Below are 24,871 nucleotides of genomic sequence, written 5' to 3'. Positions count from 1 at the left end.
AATTAGGAGTAATGATCAGGGAGAAAAAAAAAAAAAAAAGCACCAGGCATGATTTATTGCTTGTATCGTTTTTAGATAAATTATTAATATTTTGGGGACTTTTGGCCACAAACTTAGCAAAAACGGAAAAGTAATTCTTTCAAGCAGCGGAAATGAAATGCAGGGTGGACTAAAGCAGAAGGAGAGTTTAGAACACGATCAATCCAGCGAAGGCCGACGTGTTATGGTTCTCCAGACGTTCTCCACTGCGCTCAGGAGTAGAACTTGCTGTTGTTGATTTTCTTCTCCTTCATCCTGTAGGAGAAACGGCAGAACCTTAAGATGCTTCGTTCTCCGGGAGACGTTCGCTGTACACTCGCACGTACAGGTGGCCGTGTCTTCAATGCAGGGCGCACGGGAGAGAGAGCCAATCAATCGCCTCTCGCTGGCGACAACGAATCGCCCAACATGTTGACTTTCGAGGATCTGAATCGCTGCCACCAGCGCCAGCGCCTCGGTTTAATGCCCTCAGTGTGTACGTGTGAGCAGAACGCTCCCACGCTTGTAATAGTTTTAGTCTTAAGAATCAATCAACCTGAAATTGCAATACATTTATTTGCAAAATGTCCGATTAAATTAGCGTTTCTTTTCAAATTGTCATAATTCCCTAATCAGTAACTGATGTCAGGGCCAACGTTATATTTATTTAAATGTCAGTTCGAACGCGCCTGAATTTATCGTTACACCCATCACGTGAAACTATTTGGTGATCATAAATCTCACATCATTCAAAAAGTGATTTTGGTTAAAAAAAAAAAAAAAAAAAAGTGTGTAGTCACCAACTTTCTACACAAGATTCGATATAAAAATTAATAAAATGACATTGAATATAGCTGTATGTGCATTTCGGCTTGAAGGCGTTGACCTCACCTCTGGTTGCAGGTCTCCCGGATCTGCAGCAGCTGGGACTCGTTCCTGGTGAACTCGCGCATGATGTCATCGCGGTGATGGAAGGCGGAGCGCATGTTGGCGTGGGTGTCGTACAGGAAGAGCTCGTTGCTCAGCTCCGCCTGCCTCTTCCTCAGTTGGCAAGAAGATTCGTAAAGCACCTCCTCGGCCTTCTGAGTGATGCACAGCAGGTTTGTTTTTAGGGCGGGTCACTACGCAGGAAAATCACAGACATCGTGAAGGCCACCTCACCTCCACCTGCTGGACGTCGATGTACACTAGAAGAGTCGCCAGCTCCAGGTTCTCGCTGAAGCCGTTCTTCAGGGGAACAGACCGATACCCTGAGGAGACATGGAGCGGGAGGGCTCGCTGTTAAATCGGTCGCGGCCGCAGTTCTGCTTCCGCAGCGACGCCCACCTGAGCGGATGCCCTTCACGGGGAATGTGGCCTGGGCGAGGAAGTTGGGATCGGAGAACATGTCCTCCTCGTTGACGACGAAGCGCAGGAAGGTGAGCTCCGGCTCGTGCACGGTGAACGTGACCGGCTCGGGAGGGGCGGGCCACACCGGGTTCAGTCCGTTATCGTCTGAGAACAAAACACAATTCTCACTGGTCTCCTGTATATTGTATCTAGAAAATGGAGTTCTAAGCTGCCTACATTTATATTTACAGTATTTCCCAGACGCCCTTATCCAGAGCGACTTAAAATCAGTAGTTACAGGGACATGTCCCCCCCTGGACACACTCAGGGTTAAGTGTCAGGGACATAATTTGAACCTGGGTCTTGAGTGTGTTACCCGCTAGGCTACTACCACGCTGCTACTACCAGTATCACCAGCACCAGAGGGCAGATTGGTTCCTCACGTCGGACGATGGTCTTGAACTTGTTCTCGTCGGTGTGGCCGCACAACTCGATCTCCACGAAGGGACTGACGATGCTGCGGCCCGTTTTGGGGAGATGCCGCGCCGCGATCACCTGCACAAGAGGCGGCCCATCGTCAGTGTCTGTATGCTACTGGTGTAAACCAAAAACCGAGTGGAAAGGGACCCCTCCATCCACAGACCACAACCTGGCTGTCATTCTGGACTCATCACTCTCATTCAGTCAAATATCAAGACAGTCATCAAATCTGCTTTCGTTCACCTGCATTTACATTTACGGCATTTACCAGACGCCCTTATCCAGAGCGACTTGCAATCAGTAGTTACAGGGACAGTCCCCCCCTGGAGACACTCAGGGTTAAGTGTCCTGCTCAGGGACACGATGGTAGTAAGTGGGGTTTGAACCTGGGTCTTCTGGTTCATAGGCGAGTGTGTTACCCACTAGGCTACTAGCACCTCAGGAACTCCGGTTGCTGAAGCTCTTATCCACGCATTCCAGCATTTAGCTATAGCCACGTATAGCTATAATCTGATGTTTTATAAAAAAAAAAAAAAAAAAAGTGCAATAAAGCAATTTTCTTCAGGGCATTGTCACAAAAAAAAAAAAAAAGTTCACTCTCATCCTTTGTCAGCTTTTCACTAGTACTGATCTGGGATGCACTAAACACCGGAGGGGGTCGGTTCCCGTTCCCGGGTTAAAGCAAGTCTTACACTATGCCGGTCCATGTCTCAGTACCGACTGTGTCCGAAGTTCGCCGTACCCTGACTGTAATGGTGTACTTGATGCTGCTCCTGTGCTGCGGGTCGTAGCTGTCCGCGCGCATGACCTCGGGCTGCAGCACGTACCCCGTCTGCCCGTTCAGGCCGAAGAGGGCGCTGTTCAGCTGCGTGTACTTGTCTGGAACAGGAAGAGGAGGCGGCGTGACGGACAACCTCCACCGCGCTAAACCTTGCAGCCTCGTTTTAAATCTTATCAGAGATATTCACGGTATTCATATTTAGCAGGTAATTCTGGAGACCACAGAACACATTATGATCACCGAATCGATTTACTGATTAGCTCTTTTGAAATGCTTTGGTGACGCCGCCTACCGGCTGTCTGGAAGTTGAGGGCCACCATGTGGCACCCGCAGGCCCACAGGGGGTAGGGGTCGTAGTTGGAGGAGTCGACGCGCTGACCCTTGGGGTAGATGCGGCTCAGGGCTTTCCGGTTGTACCACAGGAACTCCTTGGCCTTGTGTTTGGCGGGAACCTTGTTCTCCACGAACGAGCGGATCTCGGTGAACTCGTACTTGTCTGATTGCGGGGAGGAGGAACGACTTTTATGTCACATTTTAAAATGATGGTGCTTTCTGGTTTTCTATTGCGAATAAAATAGCGATTTCGTGCTGTAGTTACGTTTCACGCAGTGGCCCATGTGTGTGTGTCTCTGTGTGTGTGTGTGTGTGTGTGTATACCGAAGCCATCCTTGTCTTTGCTGCGCGGCTGACAGTACACGACCAGCTCAGACATCTCCATGGCGACCTCATCCTTAGTCTCCTTCTCCCTCTGCTGTTTGATCTGTCGTGAAGACAGCAGGGCGTCCGTGTAAGAGCTCGGAAAGAACGGGCGGCGGAACAGAGCGGGTTCGTGAAGGGACTGAGGAATGGACCTTAAACTCTTCATTGATGTTTTGCAGGCTGATGGCCCAGGCCACCTGGTACCATTCAAAGAGCTCCTCCACGGTCTCGGTGGCAAACTCAAACTGCTGACAGCTCTCGCCCTCCATGGTCAGGGTCAACACGTGGGACTTCCCGTTTTTGGACGACCGTACTGTGCAAAAGGAGACGCAAACATCTCAAATGATGCATGATGATTTCAATAATTATGAGAGATTTTTTATTTTCAACGTAAATCAATCATCCCAACAAATCTTTCACTTTCACAAAACACCTACCAACATTGCACGTGGAGATGTCAACCACTCCCATACACAAGTCACCTAAAGGGTTATCCTCCATGGCCTGTACGAAAGGAAAGGAAAAATAAACCAATCACAGGAGCTGCTGCGCTGAATAAGCGTGGAGACAGATGAAGTTGGGCCTCACCGGGTCGATGGTCTCGGTTTTGCTGTTATTGGTCACTTCCTCGACGTAGTTGGCCGGAAAGAAGAGCTGCAGGTTTCCTGCGTAGTCCCCTTTCCACCTGCAGGGGGCAGTAATGAGAAATGATGAGAATCAGGAAAAAAAAAAAGTGTCCCAGTTTTTAATCACGTGATCATTTGTGATTAATCAAGCTGTTTCTTTTCACTCTACGTGAAGGACGTCCCGGCCCGCGGTCCTCACCATCCTCCGGCATCCTTGCACACGTTGTGAATCAAGGCCCCCTTGCAGAAAGTCAGCTCGTCCGGCCTCATGGCTCGGTAGTCGTACAGGGCTTTCACGGTGCTCTGAGACTGGCGCAGAAATCAACAGAGGAGAGTTGACCAAGATTCGGTTATCTATTGTTATCTGTGGGGCGGCCTTAGATTTCAGAGAACTTGACGCCTACCAGCGCCGGCTCAATGTCAGAGGGCTCCACGTACATCTTCATATCGTAAATACAACCACAGTCTTTCCCCTACGGAGGGACAAAATTAGAAATGCAAATGCTCCCGCCACTTCCTGTCACCCGCGCCCAGTTCTCTCGTCACCTGGCTGAATCGGTCCACCAGCTGCGGCGTCACCGGGTAGCGCAGCTTGGTTTTCCGGTACAGAGGAACCTTGCGGAAGTAGCTGACCAGCTCCACCAGGCTCTCGAACTCGGAGGAGGAGCCCAGAACAAACATGGTTCCCTCCCTCTGGATCCGGCAGTGCTTCACTTTCCCGTCCCCTCTGAGGGAGGAACGTGTTTATTTGACACTACCGATACTGCCTTTGATATAATGTGGATCATATTATTTGTCATCAGCTATATAAATATGGACCCAATAGTTGCGGAGCGTTGCTGGAATGGGTGCTAGTGGCCTAGCGGGGTAACACACTCGCCTATGAACCAGAAGACCCAGGTTCAAATCCCACTTACTAAAACCCTGAGTGTCTCCGGGGGGGGACTGTCCCTGTAACTATTGACTGTAAGTCGCTCTGGATAAGGGCGTCTGGTAAATGCTCTAAATGTAAATGAAATAAACAGATACAACCCCTCAACCCTTTCTGTTGGTGTGTAATTATTTCTGACACCCAGAAGATGAACTTTAAGGTGTAGCGCTGCAGTGTTTCACATTTACTTTAACAAACATGCACTTCAATTACGGTGACATTAATGAACACCCATGTCACGCATTATATATAAAGCTTGTGAAAACCTCCCTATCAAAGAATGTAATTCAGTGGGATTGATGCTACTTGTGATGAATCACCTGAAGGTGATGGCGTAGCAGTCAGTGTCTTCTCGCTGTCGGATGAGGAAGGCTCCGTCCCGCGGGATCCTCATCAGGTACTCCTCCGCCTCGCCGCGGCTCAGGTTACTGTAGAACCACCTGACAAGGGAGAACCCCCCCCCCCCATCACCCATCAGCATCAGACGCTAGGCCACACCACCCCCGTCTCCAAATATTACTAAAAGGTACAGTGAATTGCTAAAGTATTCACCCCCTTGGCTATTTTGTAGCCTGTAATTGGAATATTCTTAAAATGTCAAATCTGTATATAAATAGGGGAGAATATATAACAAATACCTGAAAACAGTCAAATTGTGCATATGTGCATCAAATTGTGCATATGGATCGAGGCCGGTTAGCTCAGCTGGTTAGAGCATGGTGCTAATAATGCCAAGGTCGCGGGTTCGACCCCCGTACTGACCACAATTTTTCTGGGGCAGCTGGTGGCCGGTTCGAATCCCGAGCCGCCGAGGTGCCACTGAGCAAAGCACCGTCCCCACACACTGCTCCCCGGGCGCCTGTCATGGCCGCCCACTGCTCACCAAGGGTGATGGTTAAATACAGAGGACACATTTCACTGTGTGCACCGTGTGCTGTGCATCACAAGTGACAATCACTTCACTTTACTTTACTTTAACTTTAAATATTGGCTCTTGTATGTTAATAGTCACCCCTGATCGAGGTGCTGGTTTGGGCGCGGCACGGGAACGGTCAATCGCAGCTGGAAGTCCTGGCATCGGAAGGAGTTCTCCTTGTAGTACTGGACCAGGGCGTAGACGCTGGGAAAGTGCAGGTTCTCCGTGAGGAAGTAGTACGCGTGGCCGCCCTCGGTCCCGGAGCGGATCCGGCAGTGCTGCACCCTCCCGCTGCGCCTGCCCGCAGGACAACACGCCTCTGTCACCGAGACAATTCCATCACCGCGGACATTTTCACAACTACGGACGTTTTACAACTACGAGCACTTTCAAACTTGTTCCTGCCTGCTTATCGGCATTCAATTAAAAATATTTCATTTCAGCTTCTACAGACCAATCAGATCGGCGCTACAAACGAACAATGGTTAATCGATGGGTGCTGGTAGCCTAGCGGGTAACACAATCGCCTATGAACCAGAAGACCCAGGTTCAAATCCCACTTACTACCATCGTGTCCCTGAGCAAGACACTTAACCCTGAGTGTCTCCAGAGGGGGACTGTCCCTGTAACTACTTCGTAGCGATGGGAATGATGACGACGATGGGTGAATGAAGGATGGGTGAATGAAGGCGGTACCAGAATGACAGGGTGAAGTTTGTGGCGAACGTGTCGCTCTCTCGCACCAGGAAGGTGCCGTCCTCCCCGCCGTGCTCGGCGCAGAACTCCTGCAGGAGGCGCTCCGCCGTCTGCCGGCCCTCCGACATCCGGCCGTGGAACCACGGTTCCGCGTCGTGCTGCTCCGAAGGCAACTGGGGAGCAGAGGTCACGAATGGAACGAAAGCGGACGGAGGAGGTGCCAAGTGATGAGGGGACGGGGGTGTGTGGGGAGAGAGGCTGCGAGAACATTCGCACCTGACTGGCCTCGTCTTCGTACTCCTCGGCGTAGTACAGCTTTTCGTTCGAGATCACGCAGTAGTGCCGCTTCCATTTCTAACCACACAGGAACAGGAAGTTACAACATGTCCGAAATAGACCCTGCCGGCTTCGTGAGAGCGCTGCGTAGTTGTTCGCTCTGGCACCTGGTCCACGGGGTCCCAGATGAAAAGGTCTCCCTGCTTTTTTCCCTTCTGCATATCCTTCTTCCCGAAGCCTCCGTCCAAGCTCAGCTTCTTGTGCTGTAAAAAAAGAGAAGACGCTATTAAGTGATTATTTGATCAAATTTTATCATCATTTGCCAACATGAATATTCTGGCACTCTGGGGGTACAGGTTGGAATTGTTTTAAACCATAAACCACAAATAGCTGAGCACTCGCTGCAATGACCGTTTGGTACGTGAGAAGAGAACCAAAACTACAGGGTGGGCCATTTACATGGAGTGCAGAATTATTAGGCAAATGAGTATTTTGTCCACATCATCCTCTTCATGCATGTTGTCTTACTCCAAGCTGTATAGGCTCGAAAGCCTACTACCAATTAAGCATATTAGGTGATGTGCATCTCTGTAATGAGAAGGGGTGTGGTCTAATGACATCAACACCCTATATCAGGTGTGCATAATTATTAGGCAACTTCCTTTCCTTTGGCAAAATGGGTCAAAAGAAGGACTTGACAGGCTCAGAAAAGTCAAAAATAGTGAGATATCTTGCAGAGGGATGCAGCACTCTTAAAACTGCAAAGCTTCTGAAGCGTGATCATCGAACAATCAAGCGTTTCATTCAAAATAGTCAACAGGGTCGCAAGAAGTGTTTGGAAAAACTAAGGCAAAAAAATAACTGACCATGAACTGAGAAGTCAAGCGTGCAGCTGCCAAGATGCCACTTGCCACCAGTTTGGCCATATTTCAGAGCTGCAACATCACTGGAGTGCCCAAAAGCATTGGTGTGCAATACTCAGAGACATGGCCAAGGTAAGAAAGGCTGAAAGACGACAACCACTGAACAAGACACACAAGCTGAAACGTCAAGACTGGGCCAAGAAATATCTCAAGACTGATTTTTCTAAGGTTTTATGGACTGATGAAATGAGAGTGTCTTGATGGGCCAGATGGATGGGCCCGTGGCTGGATTGGTAAAGGGCAGAGAGCTCCAGTCCAACTCAGACGCCAGCAAGGTGGAGGTGGAGTACTGGTTTGGGCTGGTATCATCAAAGATGAGCTTGTGGGGCCTTTTCGGGTTGAGGATGGAGTCAAGCTCAACTCCCAGTCCTACTGCCAGTTTCTGGAGGACACCTTCTTCAAGCAGTGGTACAGGAAGAAGTCTGCATCCTTCAAGAAAAACATGATTTTCATGCAGGACAATGCTCCATCACACACGTCCAAGTACTCCACAGCGTGGCTGGCAAGAAAGGGTATAAAAGAAGAAAAACTAATGACATGGCCTCCTTGTTCACCTGATCTGAACCCCATTGAGAACCTGTGGTCCATCATCAAATGTGATATTTACAAGGAGGGAAAACAGTACACCTCTCTGAACAGTGTCTGGGAGGCTGTGGTTGCTGCTGCACGCAATGTTGATGGTGAACAGATCAAAACACTGACAGAATCCATGGATGGCAGGCTTTTGAGTGTCCTTGCAAAGAAAGGTGGCTATATTGGTCACTGATTTGTTTTTGTTTTGTTTTCGAATGTCAGAAATGTATATTTGTGAATGTGAAAATAAATAATTGAAATGGGTATATATGTTTTTTAAGTTGCCTAATAATTATGCACAGTAATAGTCACCTGCACACACAGATATCCCCCTAAAATAGCTAAAAATAAAAAAAAAAAAAAATACTTCCAAAAACATTCAGCTTTGATATTAATGAGTTTTTTGGGTTCATTGAGAACATGGTTGTTGTTCAATAATAAAATTATTCCTCAAAAATACAACTTGCCTAATAATTCTGCACTCCCTGTATATGGATACACCTTGACAATCCAACACAATGGGCAGCACATTGAACACATTTTATAAGTGGTCAGAAACTTGTAAATAACTCATGAAAGAATAAAGTTAAAACCGAGCACACCATTGTTTTTCTTACCAATTACCGATACATTTGATGTGTCACATGACCCTCTTCCTATTAAAAAACAAAAGTTGGATCCAAGATGGCCGACTTCAAAATGGCCACTATGGTCACCACCCATCTTGAAAAGTTTGCCCCCTCACATATACTAATGTGCCACAAACAGGACGTTAATACCACCAACCATTCCCATTTTATTAAGGTGGATCCATATAAATGGCCCACCCTGTAGAACCTGTTGGTTCCTTCTTCTGGACAGGGCGCCGCCTAGGGCTCACCTTCAGGAGGATCTTCCCCTTCAGCTGAGTCGGGGAGGGCAGCTGTTCGGCGCAGGCCTCCACGGGCAGCGTGAGCAGCTTGTCCCCGAACACCTCCTTGAAGACGTGCGCCATGTGCCTCTGCAGGTCCACGCAGCAGTGCTCCTCGATGGAGAGGATCACGGGGTACCTGGCAACACAGAGAAGATCTTGCACGGGACGGCGACGAAGCGGCGACAAATAAGCCTCGCTCGGCCGTCCAACTCACTCTGAGGACACAAACGCATGGTCGTTGATGGCCTTCACCACATCGTCGAACCTGATCTTTGTGGTCCTTGTCCAGCCGTGGTAGATGATGGGCCCGTCGGGGCCTTCCCAGCAGTCCACTGCGAGTCACAGGACATTAAACTCTCTGTATTTATTAGCGGCGTACGCGGCGGCTGCGCGTTTATGTACGGTCAACGGCTCTGAGAGGCTTACGCTCGATGCAGCGGCAGCCCAGGCGCAGGCAGCGGACGTAGGCTTCCGTAGACGACTCGCTGCGCAGCTGGTCGCCCGTCAAGTACCTGCAGAGGCCAAGACCGAAAAGGAAGGAGGGAGAGAGGGAGAGAGAGAGAGAGAGAGAGAGAGAGAGAGGGAGAGAGAGTCAGTCACAGGAAGCGCGATGCCGCCATGGCCGCCGGCGTCCCGCGCGGTACCGCAACACTGACGTGTTGTGGGACGAGTTGATCCAGTAGTGCGACAGCGGGTTGTTCATGTCCAGGTTGCACACCTCGGAGTACTTCTCGTCCCAGATGGAGTTCTCTTTGGAGAAGAGGAAGTTGAGGAACTGGAACGAGAGGGAAAAAATGAGAAATAAGAGCAGGTCCGGCTGTGGACGCACATGGTGCGCACAGTGAAATTTGTCCTCTGCATTTAACCATGAAGGACGGGACATCTTGTTTTTCTCTGCCCGTGCTCATCATTACGCTTTGAAATCTTCCGTACTGGAGTGAAGAATGCTGTGTACTGTTGGCACCTCGCTTTAATGATGTTTTAAAAGATGCCGTGTCAAGGGAGAGAAGCGAAAGTGAAGTGACCGTCACTGTGATACACAGCAGCACAGCACACGGTGCACACAGTGAAATTTGTCCTCTGCATTTTACCAATCACCCTGAGTGAGCAGTGGGCAGCCATGACAGGCGCCCTGGGAGCAGTGTGTGGGGACGGTGCTCGGTGGCACCTTGGCGGATCGGGATTCGAACCGGCAACCTTCTGATTTACGGGGCCGCTTCCTTAACCGCTAGGCCACCACCGCCCCAGGAATCATGGGAGGTATTATTCTTTTTTTTTTTTTAGTTCAGCCAATGAAAAGCCTGCAGATGAATACCTCTCCAACCGTGAACTCCGGGTCGTTGGTCTTCCTCATGGTATCGTCGATAAAGGTGGTCATCAGCTCCCGCACTTGGTTCAGGTTACTGGCCCACGATTCCTGGAAAAACGGCAAGACGGTTACCGGCCACGTCTCCGGACGCATCCGCGCCGGCACCGCGTCGTACCTTCTGCTGGAGGTGAAGAAAGCGCTGGAAGTCGTAGAGGAGAACGGCGGAGGAGTTGGGTTTGTCCGTGTTACTGTGAAAAGATTCGAGATTTCGGTTTATCGTCAGTACGACAGTATACGCAGCATACCGCCTATTGAAATAATGAACCCCCCCATGGCGCAATCATAAAAGAAAGAAAAATATATACGTATATATCTACTATACTAACTAAAACTAAACCTTAACATACCGTACGGATCTAGAAGACCTTTCTGTACAATGAACTGGATATGTTGGATATTTCAAACAGGACACACAAGGTTAAAAAAGGAGATTACGGCTAAACCCGTATTCATCTACAGCTACATTTAACACATCATTAAACATAAACACACACACACTCACCCCATGATGAATGCACAAGACTCCTTCTTAAACTCTTCCAAAACCTAAAAGAGACACATATACGGATTTATAAGCAGCGCTGCTTGTTTATCCGTACTCGACACAATCCCGCACTCACGCTCTTCTGGTTCTCGAACATTAAGTGATTGTAGAACTTGTGAAACTGCTCGAAGTCGAGGACGTCCTTCCGGGCCCCGACGTCCTGCGGGGAGCAAAGGCGCGGTGAGACCGCCGGTGAGAGACGGAGGGGCGCGGTGCTGAAAAAAGGTGGGGGCGCGGCCGTACCGAGAACCTCTCCTTCAGGAAGCGGGAGCTCGGCACCTTCATGTTGGCGTTGTGCAGGAGGGCTTTCAGCTCCTTCGCCGTGAGGCTGGACGGGTAAAGTGAAAGTGAAGCGATTGTCACACGTGATACACAGCAGCACGGCACACGGTGCACACAGTGAAATTTGTCTTCTGCATTTAACCCATCACCCTATGTGAGCAGTGGGCGGCCATGACAGGCGCCCAGGGAGCAGTGTGTGGGGACGGTGCTTTGCTCGGTGGCACCTCAGTGGCACCTTGGCGGATCGGGATTCGAACCGGCAACCTTCTGATTACAGGGCCGCTTCCTTAACCGCTAGGCCACCACTGCCCCGTGCAAGATCGGTGGGGTCAGAGCGCGCTGCGGTTCTAAACGGGGGGCGTAAACCTGGGTTACCTGTTCTTCTTCGTCTGGTCCGTGGCGTACATCTGCTTCCTCAGCCAGCTGGGGAACGACACGACAAAAGACGGGCGTTAAGAGCGCCGAGGAGCCCGGCGGGCCACCGCCCCGGCCCTACCTCTCCACGACGTCCGGCGTGGGCGCCCGCAGGGCCTCCTGCCGCAGCATGTCCAGGCCCACCAGCCACTTCTGCGCCTCGGCCACGGAGTCGGCTGCAGCGGAGCAGGACGTCAGACACAATGCCGGCACGCGCCAAAACGTCTCCCGCGGCGCCGCGGACGCCCGCTCACCTCCCAGGCTCAGCGTGTTGAGCACGAACTGCGACCCGTAGAAGATGGTGAAGCACATGCTCCTGTCGTGCTTGTCCCTGGCGTCCCTGTGCCGCTCGAAGTCCTTCGAGTTCCGGCCGGGCCGAACCTCGCGGATCTCGAACAGGTTCACTGCAACGACTTCATTTTACTCACAGAGCACAAAACCGAGTAAAACCAGACCCCGGCACCTTCTTCTGACGCTCGGTGGTCCACGGCCCGGTTCTAATGCCAACAAGTCAAGTTTAAAAGGACTCGTCGCCTGATATAAGACGACTGATGTTAGAGCCCAGAAGGAGGTGAGGACGTGAGGAGACGTGAACGTGTGAGGGGTGAGCTAAGCGGACGGAGAGCAGAGGCGGCGCCAGGCCCGGCGTTCTGCTCGCGTCTCAACAAGGACAGAGAGAGAAGCGGCGACGAGGCGAGAAGCCATGACGCGAGGCAGGAACTCACGCGTCCCGTCCATCCTGTCCGCCGTGCGGGTCCAGGCCACCTGCCTGGTCTCCATGATGACCTGCACGGTCAGGCGCTCCGCCCGCTGCCGGTAGACGGTCATGACGATGCCCATCTCCAGGTCCCGCTTGATCTGGTTCTTCTTGTACTCGGTCAGCTCGCCCTGCTGCCCCGCCATGGCTGCCTGGGTAGAAATATATTTAAAAAAAAAAAAAAAAAAAAAAAAAGAGAGAAAGGAGAAAGAGAGGAGGAGGGGGAGAGAACAGGCGAGCTTTGTGACACTTGTGACACTTCGTGCCTCTACTACCTGCATCCTGTCTTTGGGGCCACACGCCTCCTGCTCCGCATGTAAATTTAAACAAAGCTGCCGCGGCGGCGACAAGCGGCTCGACCCGGAGGAGACACCGGAGCTGCAGGCCCGCATTTACATCGCAAATGAGCGGCCCGGGCTCCTCGGGACCATTAACTCCGGACGTCGACCTTTGTGCCTCAGAAGGGGGACACGCCCCCGAACGAACCCCTCGGACGCGACGACGACGTCGCCGCTGTCGCCCTCTGTGACCGGCGGTGAAACGGGGGGGTGCCCCGGGGTACCTGGGTGCGGGAGCGAAGCCGTCTCCGGGGGGCCGCGGCTCGGAGCCTCTCGTCGGTCGGGCCAGTTCCTCTTATCGGCGCTGCCGGGAGGAAGTGGGGAGCCGTTGCGTTGCGAGAACAGCGGCAGCAGCGAACCGGAAGCGCGGATCTGGTCTAATGCAAAGCGGCCGCGGGGCCCGAGAGCGGGGGGACCGGGGGCCCGCGGTGACCGGGTCGAACCCGGCACCCTGCGGGCTTTAATAATAATCACGCTCGGCCGACAATAAAACCACGAACTGGCTGTAGAAGACGAAGATGGCGACTAAAAAAAAAAAAATAATAATAAACCGCCCGCCTCTGTTCTCTGTTATTACACCCCGCACTGCACCTCGTATACTCCGAGCCTCCAGTACTGCTCGCCTGGTCCCTCCATCTCTGAAGGTAAAAGGAAAACATTCATCTAGACTCTTCTCCGTCTTGGCCCCTCGGTGGTGGAATGAACTTCCCCTCGAGGTCAGAACAGCTCAGTCACTGAGCACCTTCAAACGACAGCTCAAGACCTTCCTCTTTAAAGAATATTTAGATTAAATTGTAATTTTCTTGTCAAACTTTGTGTACAGAATCTACAACAGAGTGAATTAAATAGATGTATTCATAGTCGGGGTCCTAGTGAACCGGAATTGATCTCTTCATCGATGGTAACTTGAAAGCACGTTGTAAGTCGCTCTGGATAAGGGCGTCTGCCAAATGCCGTAAATGTAAATGTTCTCGAACCCACGACGCACACGCTTCTCACTCTTCGTTTCTGTTTTTTTTTCCCACTTAAAAGCAAAAAGGCTTTCAAATAAACCCGCCGTTGGCTTTTATTTTCTTTCCTTCTTTTCTTTTTCCACTCGTGATGTAAAGCGGCCCATTTGCGTATCTAACGCCACTTTCACCCACATTTGCATGGCCAGTGGGCGCAGGAGACACAGGACACTCACAAACAAGCTCTTCACGCTCCATTCTCACCTCGGGTTTAATCGGTGGACCACAGTCACATTTACAGCATTTATTTACCACTTTCACTTCTAATATGAAATTATGTATTTGCATAAATATACAATTCAAATGTTACAATTCATTTACATCATTTACCGGACGCCCAGAGCGACTTAGTTACAGGGACAGTCCCCCCCTGGAGACACTCAGGGTTAACTGTCTTGCTTAGGGACATGATGGTAGTAAGTGGGGTTTGAACCTGGGTCTTCTGGTTCATAAGAGAGTGTGTTACCCCACTAGGCTACTACCACCAGGTGCCACCAGCGCTCTTGTGAGTTTTGGAAACAGCTGCTGCCCGGAGTCGCAGCCCCACCCGGTCCGGCCTGTTCCCCTTCTCTCCGTCCCTACTGCTCGTCCTCCTCCGGCTCCCTCAGGCCCTGGCTGTGCAGCGTCTTGCCAGTCATCTCCATTATGGCCTGAGCCTCCTTGTCCACGTCCAGGATGCTCCTCTTGTTCTCGTCCTGCGGACAGAGGGGAAGAATTGAGGTATTACTCAGATTAACATCCACAGGGCAGCGGTTAAGATGCGGACTCTTAAACGAAAGGGTTGCGGGTTCAGATCCCGAACCACCAAGGTACCACTGAGCAAAGCACGGTCCCCACACACTGCTCCCCGGGGCGAAAAGTGTACAGAGGACACATTTCGTTGAGTTCAGCTTTTAACACTTGCTGGCACATTTATTAAAGGTCCCCTGGCATGAACATTTCCCCTAATACTGCATCTGCAAGTCTCTTTCCGAAATTCAGCCGTGGTGTAGAATTACAGCCACTTTGATCCAGTCCCACAGTGAGATTTCCCAGGATGCATCGTTTCACCGTCTGTAGCTTTAAATGCTAATGAGGAGGCGAGAGGCGGGGCGAGGAGGAGAGCGGCCTATAGAAGTTGAGCGTCATCAACACCATCCACCAACCACAATGTTTGGTGCAGACTGGAAGCCGTGTACCAATTATGATAAGTGAAGACATTCCAGATCTGACCGTCCGAGCTGCCGCTCTCTAAACGGCGAAGGCAGGCTGGGGAAAATCTCACAAAGTGAAATTTACATGTCAGGGGACATTTAACATTTTTTTACTACATTTACAGCATTTATCTTACAATCACTTATAATCAGTAGTTACAGGGACAGTCCCCCCTGGAGACACTCAGGGGTAAGTGTCCTGTTCAGGGACACGATGGTAGTAAGTGGGATTTTGAACCTTCTGGTTCATAGGAGAGTGTGTTACCCTCTAGTGGTGAGACAGTCACATATGAACCAGAAGTGGTCCCAGGTTCAAACCCCACTTACTACCATCATGTCCCTGAGCAGGACACTTAACCCTGAGTGTCTCCAGGGGGGGAATGTAACTACTGATCTGGAAAGGGACGTCTGATAAATATCTGAAATGTAAATGGGAGGCAAAGATTTGAGAACGAAGGCGCGGCTCGGCTCCGACCTGCAGCTCCTCGGGCGGCTGCCCCACAGCCCACACCTCCATCGCGTCCAGCCTGAAGTCCTCCTCCCCTGAGAGCTGGGGGCTGCCGTACGTGGTGCAGCGCGGCCGGCCACGACTGTGACCGCGGCCGAAGTCGCTGTCCAGCCACAGTCCGAAGTAGTTGTGCTGACCACCCATCCCCTACAGGCACAGAGAGAGATGAAAAATAATGAAATTAGAAGAGAAATTAGTACACTTCTCAGCCAAACGCATTTACTGTAAAACTACAAATGGCATCTAATGAAGAGAACCAGATAAAACAGGACGTTGTGGATGTTTGGGACTTTTCTGGGTGGACACTGCATGCTGTGGATGTTGAAAAAGTGACATAAAAATGTGGCGCAGCATCCAGCAAGCGACAGATTGTTTAAACGGAGGAAGCCACGCTAGGTGCAATTCTGGTACATTATGGAAATGTGTATGGAAATGAAGGGACGTGTGGAGGGTGTTGGGGGAGAAAGTCGGACGCTCACCAGGCCGTTGGGCATCGTCTGCTGGCCCTGGTTCAGGTACATGTAGTGCTGATTGTATCCCGTGCAAGTGTAGACCCGCAAGGTGGGGAAGACGGAAAAGAGGAAGCACCTGGAGTCTCCTGCAAACACATTTACAGCATTTACCAGACGCCCTTATACAGAGAGACTTACAATCAGTAATTATAGGGACAGTCCCCCCCTGGAGACACTCAAGGTTAAGTGTCTTGCTCAGGGACACGATGGTAGTAAGTGGGGTTTGAACCTGGGTCTTCTGGTTCATAGGCGAGTGTGTTACCCGCTAGGCTACTAGCACGCAAAAACACACTAAAACTCAATCAAATGTCATACACGTCGGCCAAAACACACACACACACACACACACACACACACACAAAAAAAAAGGCCTGTAGCATTTGTATGTAAATGAGCAGCAATGTGTGGCCTTTTATATTTTATACTGCCCCCTTGTGGTCTCCAAAAGTTCCTATCGCTGCGTGGGAAAAAAAGGCACATTCATGACGTACATAATTTAAATGTGCAAAATTTGAACTGGTTTAGTTGGGACGGTGTTTAAAATATAAATAAACGAACAATATGTGGACATGTTCCTTTATGTAAAATTGCTAAGATGTTCAATACCTTGTAATTAAAAAAAAAATCCAGGAATCTTGTGGACAAGGCCTTGAATCAGACCTAATTTTCTTCTTTTCAGTGGTACAATCTATCGTTTTTTATGTTTTCTATTGCAGGGTATAGGTTTATGAAATTTGCATGCAATATTACAATTCCCTCGTACCCACCTTGAAACTGGGGCTTAGTCTCCCAGCTTTGGGAGGCAAAGCCTCCGAACACGTGACCCTTCGTGTCCCGCAGCAGAAGCAGGGTGGGGCCACGGCTTTTGCAGCAGCCCACCAGCCGTGTGAAGCTCTCTCCGTGGACCTGAGTGGAGAAGAGCAGCCGCCAGGGGGCCTTGATGCCCTCTGGCAGCTGGGGACTGAGGAAGAGGAGCAGGGGCAGATCCAGGAGACACTGCGCCTGCCCCCACGGGGCGTCCCGACACTCGGGTAGGAGGGTCGGGGGAGGACGGGAGGTGAGCTGGACAGACAGGCTCTCACCCACCAGCATCTCTAGGTACAGAGCCACACCGGAGACCCGGAACAGCCAATCCTCCAGGCCGGAGACGTCACACGTCTGCTGAGCTGAGGAGAAGACGAGGGGAAAATTCCAGAAAAGCTGTAGAAAAGCGGAACTTCTGCCTTCATCCCTGCCTCACCTGAGGCTCGGACTTCTGAGCTCAGCTGCTCAGCCAGCAGCTTCACCCCCTGAGACGTGTCACCCATCCGGTCTGGTCTCCAGCCACGCAGGCACCCCCTGTGGGTGAGAATCTGCACCACAGATGACACCAGGTCCTCCAGGAACTGCAGAGGGTTGACGCAGATCAGGGTTGGCCGTGTTAATTCTAGCATTTCAACAGCGCAGCACGAATCTAAAATAATGCTTCCTGCCAGCCGTCTTAAATTACCAACAAACTGCTGAAGCAGCAGAAGAAGGAGATAAGCAGAATGGAAGAATGAAGGGGTATTAAAAAAAAAAAAAAAAAACGCAAAACAAAGGTCTCGATTGCACGGACGCGTTTTTTGCTGAGCCTTCTTCGGTGTCTACTTAAGGTTCACATTCCATGAAGAAGGACAATTAACTAGAATTCCATGGGTGGAGAGGGGAAAAGAGCAAAATGCTCAACAAAAGTGGTGAATATTATGCTCACTCTGTTTCTTTAAAAACATGAATTAATAATTGTACTAATTCTCACTGTTCAACTGTAATGAGAGTGGGGTTTTGAACTATTTTGCTGTTGGTTTATTGCATTAGGGATAGTGTATGCGAATGAAGGGATTTCTGTTTACATTTACGGCATCTACCAGACGCCCTTATCCAGAGCGACTTACAGTCAGTAGTTACAGGGACAGTCCCCCCCTGGAGACACTTAGGGTTAAGTGTCTTGCTCAGGGACACGATGGTAGTAAGTGGGGTTTGAACCTGGGTCTTCTGGTTCATAGGCGAGTGTGTTACCCACTAAGCTACTACCACCCCTGTTGAATAAAGACACCCCACCTCCTTTATCTGATCCAGAGTGACCACGCTGTCCTCTGCTCCCCGCTGGACCATCGACATGACGAGCGGCGCCCGCTCCTGTGCCGTGCCGCGGAGCGCATCAGCCAGGAATATGACCAGCTGCTCACGAGAGACCCCTCCGCAAGACGGGAGTGCCACTCCAGGGTCGATGCGGCGCATCCCCTCGAACATCCTCTCGACCATGGAGCCGGAGGCCATGCTGCCCGCACACGTCTGTGGAAGGCCATGCGGAGCAAAACAACCACAGGTCACACAGAAAGTGGCGTGTAATAGTGGCCTGAAGGCTGTTTTTTTCATTCATTTAAGACACGTGCTGGGACGCAGAATGGTTCATTTCATGCAGAGCTACACTTCAATCAATCAATCAACCTTTATTTATATGCCGCTTTTTACACTGTACATCGTCACAAAGCGCCTTACGAATTGAACAGTGCTCAAAGCCCCAGGTGAGCAAGCCAGAGGCAGCAGTGGCAAGAAAAGAACTTCCCTCTAACAAGAAGAAAACCTCGAGAGGAACCTGAGGGGGAACCAATCCTCCTCCGGTCAGCAATGGATTACAATGAAATACATCCGAAATACATTGCAGTCTACTTGAGTGTAATGAATCAGCATCCAGGTAGTGTGTTTAAGCCCCATGTAAAAATGGAGGATACACTTGTGTAGGTGTTCTGCATGCTATGGTCATTGCTTGCACTTTATATACAGTACAGGTCAAAAGTTTGGACACACCTTCTCATTCAATGTGTTTTCTTTATTCTCATGACCATTTACGTTGGTAGATTCTCACTGAAGGCATCAAAACCATGAAAGAACACATGTGGAGTTATGTACTTAACAATAAAAGGTGAAATACCTGAAAACATGTTTTATATTCTAGTTTATTTGCTCTGATTACTGCTTTGCACACTCTTGGCATTCTCTCGATGAGCTTCAAGAGGTCGTCACCTGAAATGCTTCTCCAACAGTCTTGAAGGAGTTCCCAGAGGTGTTTAGCACTTGTTGGTCCAGCTCACCCCAAACCATCTGGATTGGGTTCAGGTCCGGTGAATGTGGAGGTCAGGTCTCCACTTTTTGTTAAGTACAGAACTCCACATGTGTTCATTCATAGTTTTGATGCCTTCAGTGAGAATCTACCAACGTAAATGGTCATGAGAATAAAGAAAACACATTGAATGAGAAGGTGTGTCCAGACTTTTGACCTGTACTGTATATTGTTTTTATATTATGTATTATCTGTAATAATATCGTTGTTTTTACGTTGCATTGCACTGAGAGAAACCAAATGAAGTGAAAATGTGTTGCAGCGCAACCATACACACCCGCAGCGCATCCACACTCAGGGTCTTCGCTGCCTTGTCCGGTGGAGCAGCGGGCGCGGAGCTCCGGAGAAGCTTCTCGAACAGGCCCTCCACCGCAGGACGCTCCTCCGGTCGGAAACGGTCCAGCCTCCGCTGCACCGCGGCGCTCTCCGCGTTCCCCATCGGATATGGACAAACGACCACTGGCCGGTGGCTCACTACTAGTTAGTCGCGCGCCAGGGTAGTTAAGGTCACAACTAGTTACACAACCTAAAACGCCCCAATGGCCCGTTTACCGCCGCGTTGCAGATTTTACGATGTAAACAACACACTTCCTGTTCGGCTTCCGTGAGAGCCAATAGAAATTCGTCAAACCTCGACGTGTGAAAACTGACCAATCACGTCGTCTGATTCACCAGCAGCGTAATTTGATTGGTGCAACCCATTCAGCACGTGTCCGTGTGGATTCTCCAGCTCGTCATTATGCGTTGGTTTGCGCAGAATGGGAGCGCACCTCTTTTTTTTTTTTTTTGAAGTGATTGTCACACGTGATACACACAGTGAAATGTGTCCTCTGCATTTAACCCATCACCCTGAGTGAGCAGTGGGCAGCCATGACAAGCGCCCGGGGAGCAGTGTGTGGGGACGGTGCTTTGCTCAGTGGCACCTCAGTGGTACCTTGGCAGATCGGGATTCGAACCAGCAACCTTCTGATTATGGGGCCGCTTCCTTAACCACTAGGCCACCACTGCCCCTCTTGTTGTGAAGGGTTGTGTAGTTATTGCTAATATAATCTTATTTTACGTGACCATGTATGGCACTTTTCTTGTCACCGAAATAACCAACTACCATGCAAAGTAATCGTGATTTTTTTCAAACGAATAAAAAAAAATCACTGCTTCTAAATGCAGTCACTATTAGAACAAATGTCTGAAAGTTGAGTCATGGCTGACTGAGAATCTTCACAGACATATTATAACAAATGCGATATTATTCAAACGTGAAAATCCTGGTATATGAAGGGGATTCGTGTACTAGGGGACTTATTTCAGGATGGCTCTTTAATGTCCTTCCAACAGTTACAACAGAAGTTTGATCTTCCAAATCAACATCACTTTGGATATCTGCAAATTCGGCACTATGGTATCTCAAAGCAAAAGCAGGTACCGGATCCCATAGCACCTAGCAGGCTGGAGAGTTTATTTCTCAATACAACCAATGCTGCTCATTTCATTTCTAAATTTTATTCCTTTTTATATGCTAATGACTCTGGACTGGTGAGCACGGTGGCCCGGAAATGGGAGGAAGATCTGGGTAATGTTTATATAGACGATGACTGGCAGGAGGCTATGAAAAGTGTCCGATACACTTTTGTTTGTAACCGGCTTAGAGAGACTCAATATAAGATTTTACACAGGTTACATATAACGCCAGTATTAATGAATAAGATTGATTCCTCTGTGCCAGCTCTCTGTGTTAAATGCCACACAGAGCTGGGGACATACTTTCACTGTTTTTGGGGGTGTAGGCTCATCTCAAGATTTTGGAATTTTGTTGCTCATGAAATCAGTACCATCCTTAAGATAAAACTGAAAGCGGATCCTGGCCTTTTTCTTTTGGGGCTCCCGTCTAAAAGACAAGCAACTTCACTGAAACTTGATGCCAAAAGTTATAGATTATTAGACAAATTACTACTTGTGGCAAGAAAGTGTATTCTTATTAGATGGATAAAAAATACTCCCCCCTCTGTCACACAATGGTATAGAGAGATTTTTGCAGTCCCGCCTCATGAGAGGCTGGCGGCTGTGCTTAGGGATAATATAAATAGCTTTCAGAATGTATGGTCTCCCTTTTTAGATCACTTATCTCCAAATGTGAGAGAAATGGTTTTGTGTGTCAATTAGGGTTTTGCGATGGTTATATTTTTATATCTATATAAAAAAAATATATATATAATAATAATAAAGAATGGTCTTGGTTCTGTTGGGTTTTTTCGTGTGTATATATGTGTGTTATAAATGACATGTTTCTATTATGGTATTATTTAAATTCTTATTTTGTGTATTCTTTTTGTTTATAGACTTGTTTTTATTGCTTAAGTTGTTTCTGTATTTTTGAAGTGAAATTCAAGTCACAATACCTTAAAGTGATTGTACATCTATCTGTAAATACTGAATAAACATGTCAAAGAAAAAAAAAAAAAAAAAAAAAAAAAAAAAAAAAAAAAAAAAAAAACGTGAAAATCCATTTTGGATTGATATTGGAGTTTGATGCAGTTCTGCGTTCGGCCAGGAGAGGTCGCGAATGTCCACGTTCTGCCCGAGCGCCGCTCGGCAGCAGCGCGGCGATGAAAACTCCTTATAAGGACATGAGACAGCAGCGCGGGGGGGCGGGGCCTATACGTGGATGGGGCGGGGCCTACGCGCGGGGGCGGGACACGTCACGCGTCATCCTGTTCTTATCAAAAAAAGAACAAAACTTCTCAACCTTAAGAGCAAACTTGTGCATAATCAGCACAGCGTGTGTGTGCATATGCGTCTGTGTTTGTATTCTTATGTCCTTGTTCCAGCAATGTCCTGACTGCATAATAGTGTTTCATCTCATGTCATCTGCTTGAGATGATCATCTCTACGGTTAGAACATAATGAAAGCCTCAGAGCACCGGTGGGCATGAGAACCGCAGGGTTCTCGAAGACGCTTTGCACTTCAGACGCTGGGCCTGTGGGTGGGCCGCGCGGCGAGGGACAGAACAGAAACGAAAAGAGAGAGGGAGACCGTGAATGGACTCAATTCATTTGGCAGGTTCGAACGTCGCAGCGTAAACAGTCCGTGGAACAGTTCCTCCAGATTAGAAGAAAGTTCTTCATTGACCCGAGGCCTTGCCACACCAGAGAGGCTGGAGCAGTCGGGTTGTGAAAGGCCCGATCGATGACCATTGATTACCGCTCGGTCGGCGCGGAAGGAAGAGACGAGCAGCTGTTGGTCTGACAGGAGTCTCTTTATTAATGACGCCGTCGGCCGGCGAGTTGAGACATGTGACTCTTCCTTTCTGCCTCTTCGGTTCTGCTTTCCTCCCCAGTCCGTTACCACCCTATATGGTAACAGAAGTGCGGTGTCACCATGCAGGAAACGCTGAGGGCCTTGGCGGCTGACGTAGGCGCGCATCATCCACACGCAACGCAGGTACAACGTGGGCGAGACAGACAGTCAGAGAGAGAGAGAAGGCAGCGTGCATGCAATGGACACCTGCTTCTTAAAGTGCTCGACCAATCGGCAGGCGCCCGGACCACAGTCCATACAAGCATGGAAATGACAGTAAAATGAGATTCGCGCCAGCTCGCCCACATACGGCCACATTTTTGTGGTGTTTCTGGGGGGGATGCCCTCCTGCTGTACTGAAGAAATCCACATCCACCGTGCTGTGGCTGAAATGCATTTTAAATCGTGGAAAGTGAAACGGCATATTTAATATGCGTCATTTAAAAACGTCCTGACACGCCCTTAGAGCTGCAGCGTTCTGGCTGATTTCAGGTGCTAATGGCGATTTTCTACTTGCAAAAACCTTCAGTACGTTTAGTTTGGTACTTTCGACATCACTCCGGTCCTTTTTCTTCTTTCAAAATCCAGAACAAGTCAGAACAACGACAGACGTCAGACATCCCTTTTCCACCAAGCGTCAGCGTGTCCACGTTTCAAATACAGGTTCATAAATGAGGAAAAAGTCGAACGGTTTCAGGCAGAAACAGGTCAGGCAACTGCAATTTTGTGAAACTCGAAATGGAAAATGGGTCAAACTGACTCCTGCTCCTTTGTGCTGATCTCTTATTTTACATTATTCACCCAATATGTACAATACATGTACAGGGTGGGCCATTTATATGGATACACCTTAATAAAATGGGAATGGTTGGTGACATTGAACACATTTTATAAGTGGTCAGAAACTTGTAAATAACTCATGAGAGAATAAAGTTACATTAAAAGCACACCATTGTTTTTTATTGTGAAATTACCAATAAATTTGATCTGCCACATGACCCTCTTCCTATTGAAAAAACAAAAGTTGGTTCCAAGATGGCCGACTTCAAAATGGCCACTATGGTCACCAGCCATCTTGAAAAGTTTGCCCCCTCACATGTACTAATGTGCCACAAACAGGACGTTAATATCACCAACCATTCCCATTTTATTAAGGTGGATCTATATAAATGGCCCACCCTGTATATATATATACATTACATATACAATACATATCAATATATATAGGGTGTTAGTAGCCTAGTGGGTAACACACTCGCCTATGAACCAGAAGACCCAGGTTCGAATCCCACTTACTACCATTGTGTCCCTGAGCAAGACACTTAACCCTGAGTGTCTCCAGGGAGGGGACTGTCCCTGTAACTACTGATTGTAAGTCGCTCTGGATAAGGGCATCTGGTAAATGACCGTATATGTAAATGTAAATATATGTGAGCTTTCACCCTGAATCTTTATCTGAATCTACTCAGTGGAGCTGCTCTGTTGCTCTTTGGCAACACCAGAAACCAGCGTCGGCTTCTACACAAATCCACTCGTGGGTAAAACAGTTCCTCAAACCAGCGAGGGTGGAGTGCAGCAGCCCACAAAACCAAAATGTAAAGTTTGCATCAGCTTTGTCACTAGAAGGTGCACGTTGAGAACAGATGACAGGGTCCGGGCGTTATTCATTTTATCCCTCTCGATCTAAATGCTATTACAACCAGCCCTGAGTTTGTCAAAATGCAATTACCTCGCTCTGCTTAACGCTCGCGCATACATCGGAGATACAGACATCTGACCTTTGCCTGTGACCTTTCGCTCCGCGCCGCGTTTTGTGTCCTGTCATGGCCGGGGCCGCGATCAATAAACAAGCCGACCACTGATCCATACGCGGATGAGCAGCAGCTTGATTAAAAATGAAGGGCTGAGTGACACTGGGCAGCGCGGAGCAGGCCAGCCGTCAGAGGGCGGAGGTTCGGATCAGTGCGGAATCCCTTCCCAGGGATTCTGCCGTTCTGCCGTCTTCCGAGTAAGAAGGAATACGCCCCGGTTCTGCTTTCTCTGCCATGCAGAAGTCTACAAGTTGCATGGTCATCAGAAACGTTCTGGTTCCTTGCGGCTTTTAAAGTGTGTGTGTAGTGATTGTCACATGTGATACAGCACATTTAACCCATCACCCTGAGTGAGCAGCCATGACAGGCACCAGGGGAGCAGTGTGTGGGGACGGTGCTTTGCTCAGTGGCACCTCAGTGGCACCTTGGCGGATCGGGATTCGAACCGGCAACCTTCTGATTACGGGGCCGCTTCCTTAACCGCTAGGCCACCACTTTACACACTATTAGACACGTTCCTGTCTGGCTTTGTTCA

At 49.3% G+C, this 24,871-nt stretch overlaps 3 protein-coding genes and 1 non-coding gene across 8 annotated transcripts in view; 2 read left to right on the top strand and 2 right to left on the bottom strand.

The window, feature by feature from the left end:
* Nucleotides 1-24,871, top strand: part of LOC114766810 (protein brambleberry-like) — a 480,412-nt gene that overhangs the window by 284,757 nt on the left and 170,784 nt on the right. The gene's annotated exons all lie outside the window — the stretch shown is intronic.
* On the bottom strand, nt 36-13,471 carry plcg2 (phospholipase C, gamma 2). Of its 5 annotated transcripts, none has more exons than XM_028958032.1 (33): nt 13,457-13,471; nt 12,496-12,679; nt 12,025-12,174; nt 11,853-11,946; nt 11,732-11,779; nt 11,318-11,402; nt 11,151-11,234; nt 11,033-11,076; nt 10,646-10,718; nt 10,477-10,578; nt 9,818-9,936; nt 9,588-9,673; nt 9,376-9,493; nt 9,129-9,297; nt 6,920-7,015; nt 6,753-6,830; nt 6,477-6,649; nt 5,877-6,077; nt 5,185-5,304; nt 4,480-4,660; nt 4,338-4,406; nt 4,133-4,242; nt 3,896-3,992; nt 3,745-3,811; nt 3,460-3,620; nt 3,266-3,368; nt 2,901-3,104; nt 2,570-2,706; nt 1,791-1,902; nt 1,345-1,512; nt 1,180-1,268; nt 910-1,100; nt 36-294 (listed from the first exon to the last, which is right to left on the bottom strand). In XM_028958032.1, the coding sequence occupies exons 2-33, from the start codon at nt 12,671-12,673 to the stop codon at nt 252-254; spliced, it is 3,750 nt and encodes a 1,249-aa protein (XP_028813865.1). In that variant the 5' UTR covers nt 12,674-12,679; nt 13,457-13,471; the 3' UTR covers nt 36-251. The 5 variants fall into 5 exon arrangements, with proteins under 5 accessions (XP_028813865.1, XP_028813861.1, XP_028813860.1 ...); XM_028958028.1 differs by lacking the exon at nt 13,457-13,471 and adding an exon at nt 12,803-13,341 and having other exon boundaries at nt 910-1,097; XM_028958027.1 differs by lacking the exon at nt 13,457-13,471 and adding an exon at nt 12,803-13,330.
* trnai-aau (transfer RNA isoleucine (anticodon AAU)) lies at nt 5,555-5,628 on the top strand. Its single transcript has one exon. It is a non-coding gene; the product is annotated as a tRNA-Ile (tRNA).
* Nucleotides 14,060-19,851, bottom strand: meak7 (MTOR associated protein, eak-7 homolog). The gene is made up of 7 exons (XM_028958074.1): nt 19,508-19,851; nt 18,168-18,401; nt 17,329-17,473; nt 16,856-17,254; nt 16,056-16,174; nt 15,544-15,723; nt 14,060-14,570 (listed from the first exon to the last, which is right to left on the bottom strand). Exons 1-7 carry the CDS (start codon nt 19,667-19,669, stop codon nt 14,454-14,456), a joined length of 1,356 nt encoding a protein of 451 aa, XP_028813907.1. The 5' UTR covers nt 19,670-19,851; the 3' UTR covers nt 14,060-14,453.

This window comes from Denticeps clupeoides, chromosome 17 (genome assembly GCF_900700375.1).
Source record: "Denticeps clupeoides chromosome 17, fDenClu1.1, whole genome shotgun sequence".
Lineage (NCBI taxonomy): Eukaryota > Metazoa > Chordata > Actinopteri > Clupeiformes > Denticipitidae > Denticeps > Denticeps clupeoides.
This window is presented reverse-complemented; position numbering and strand designations above follow the sequence as displayed.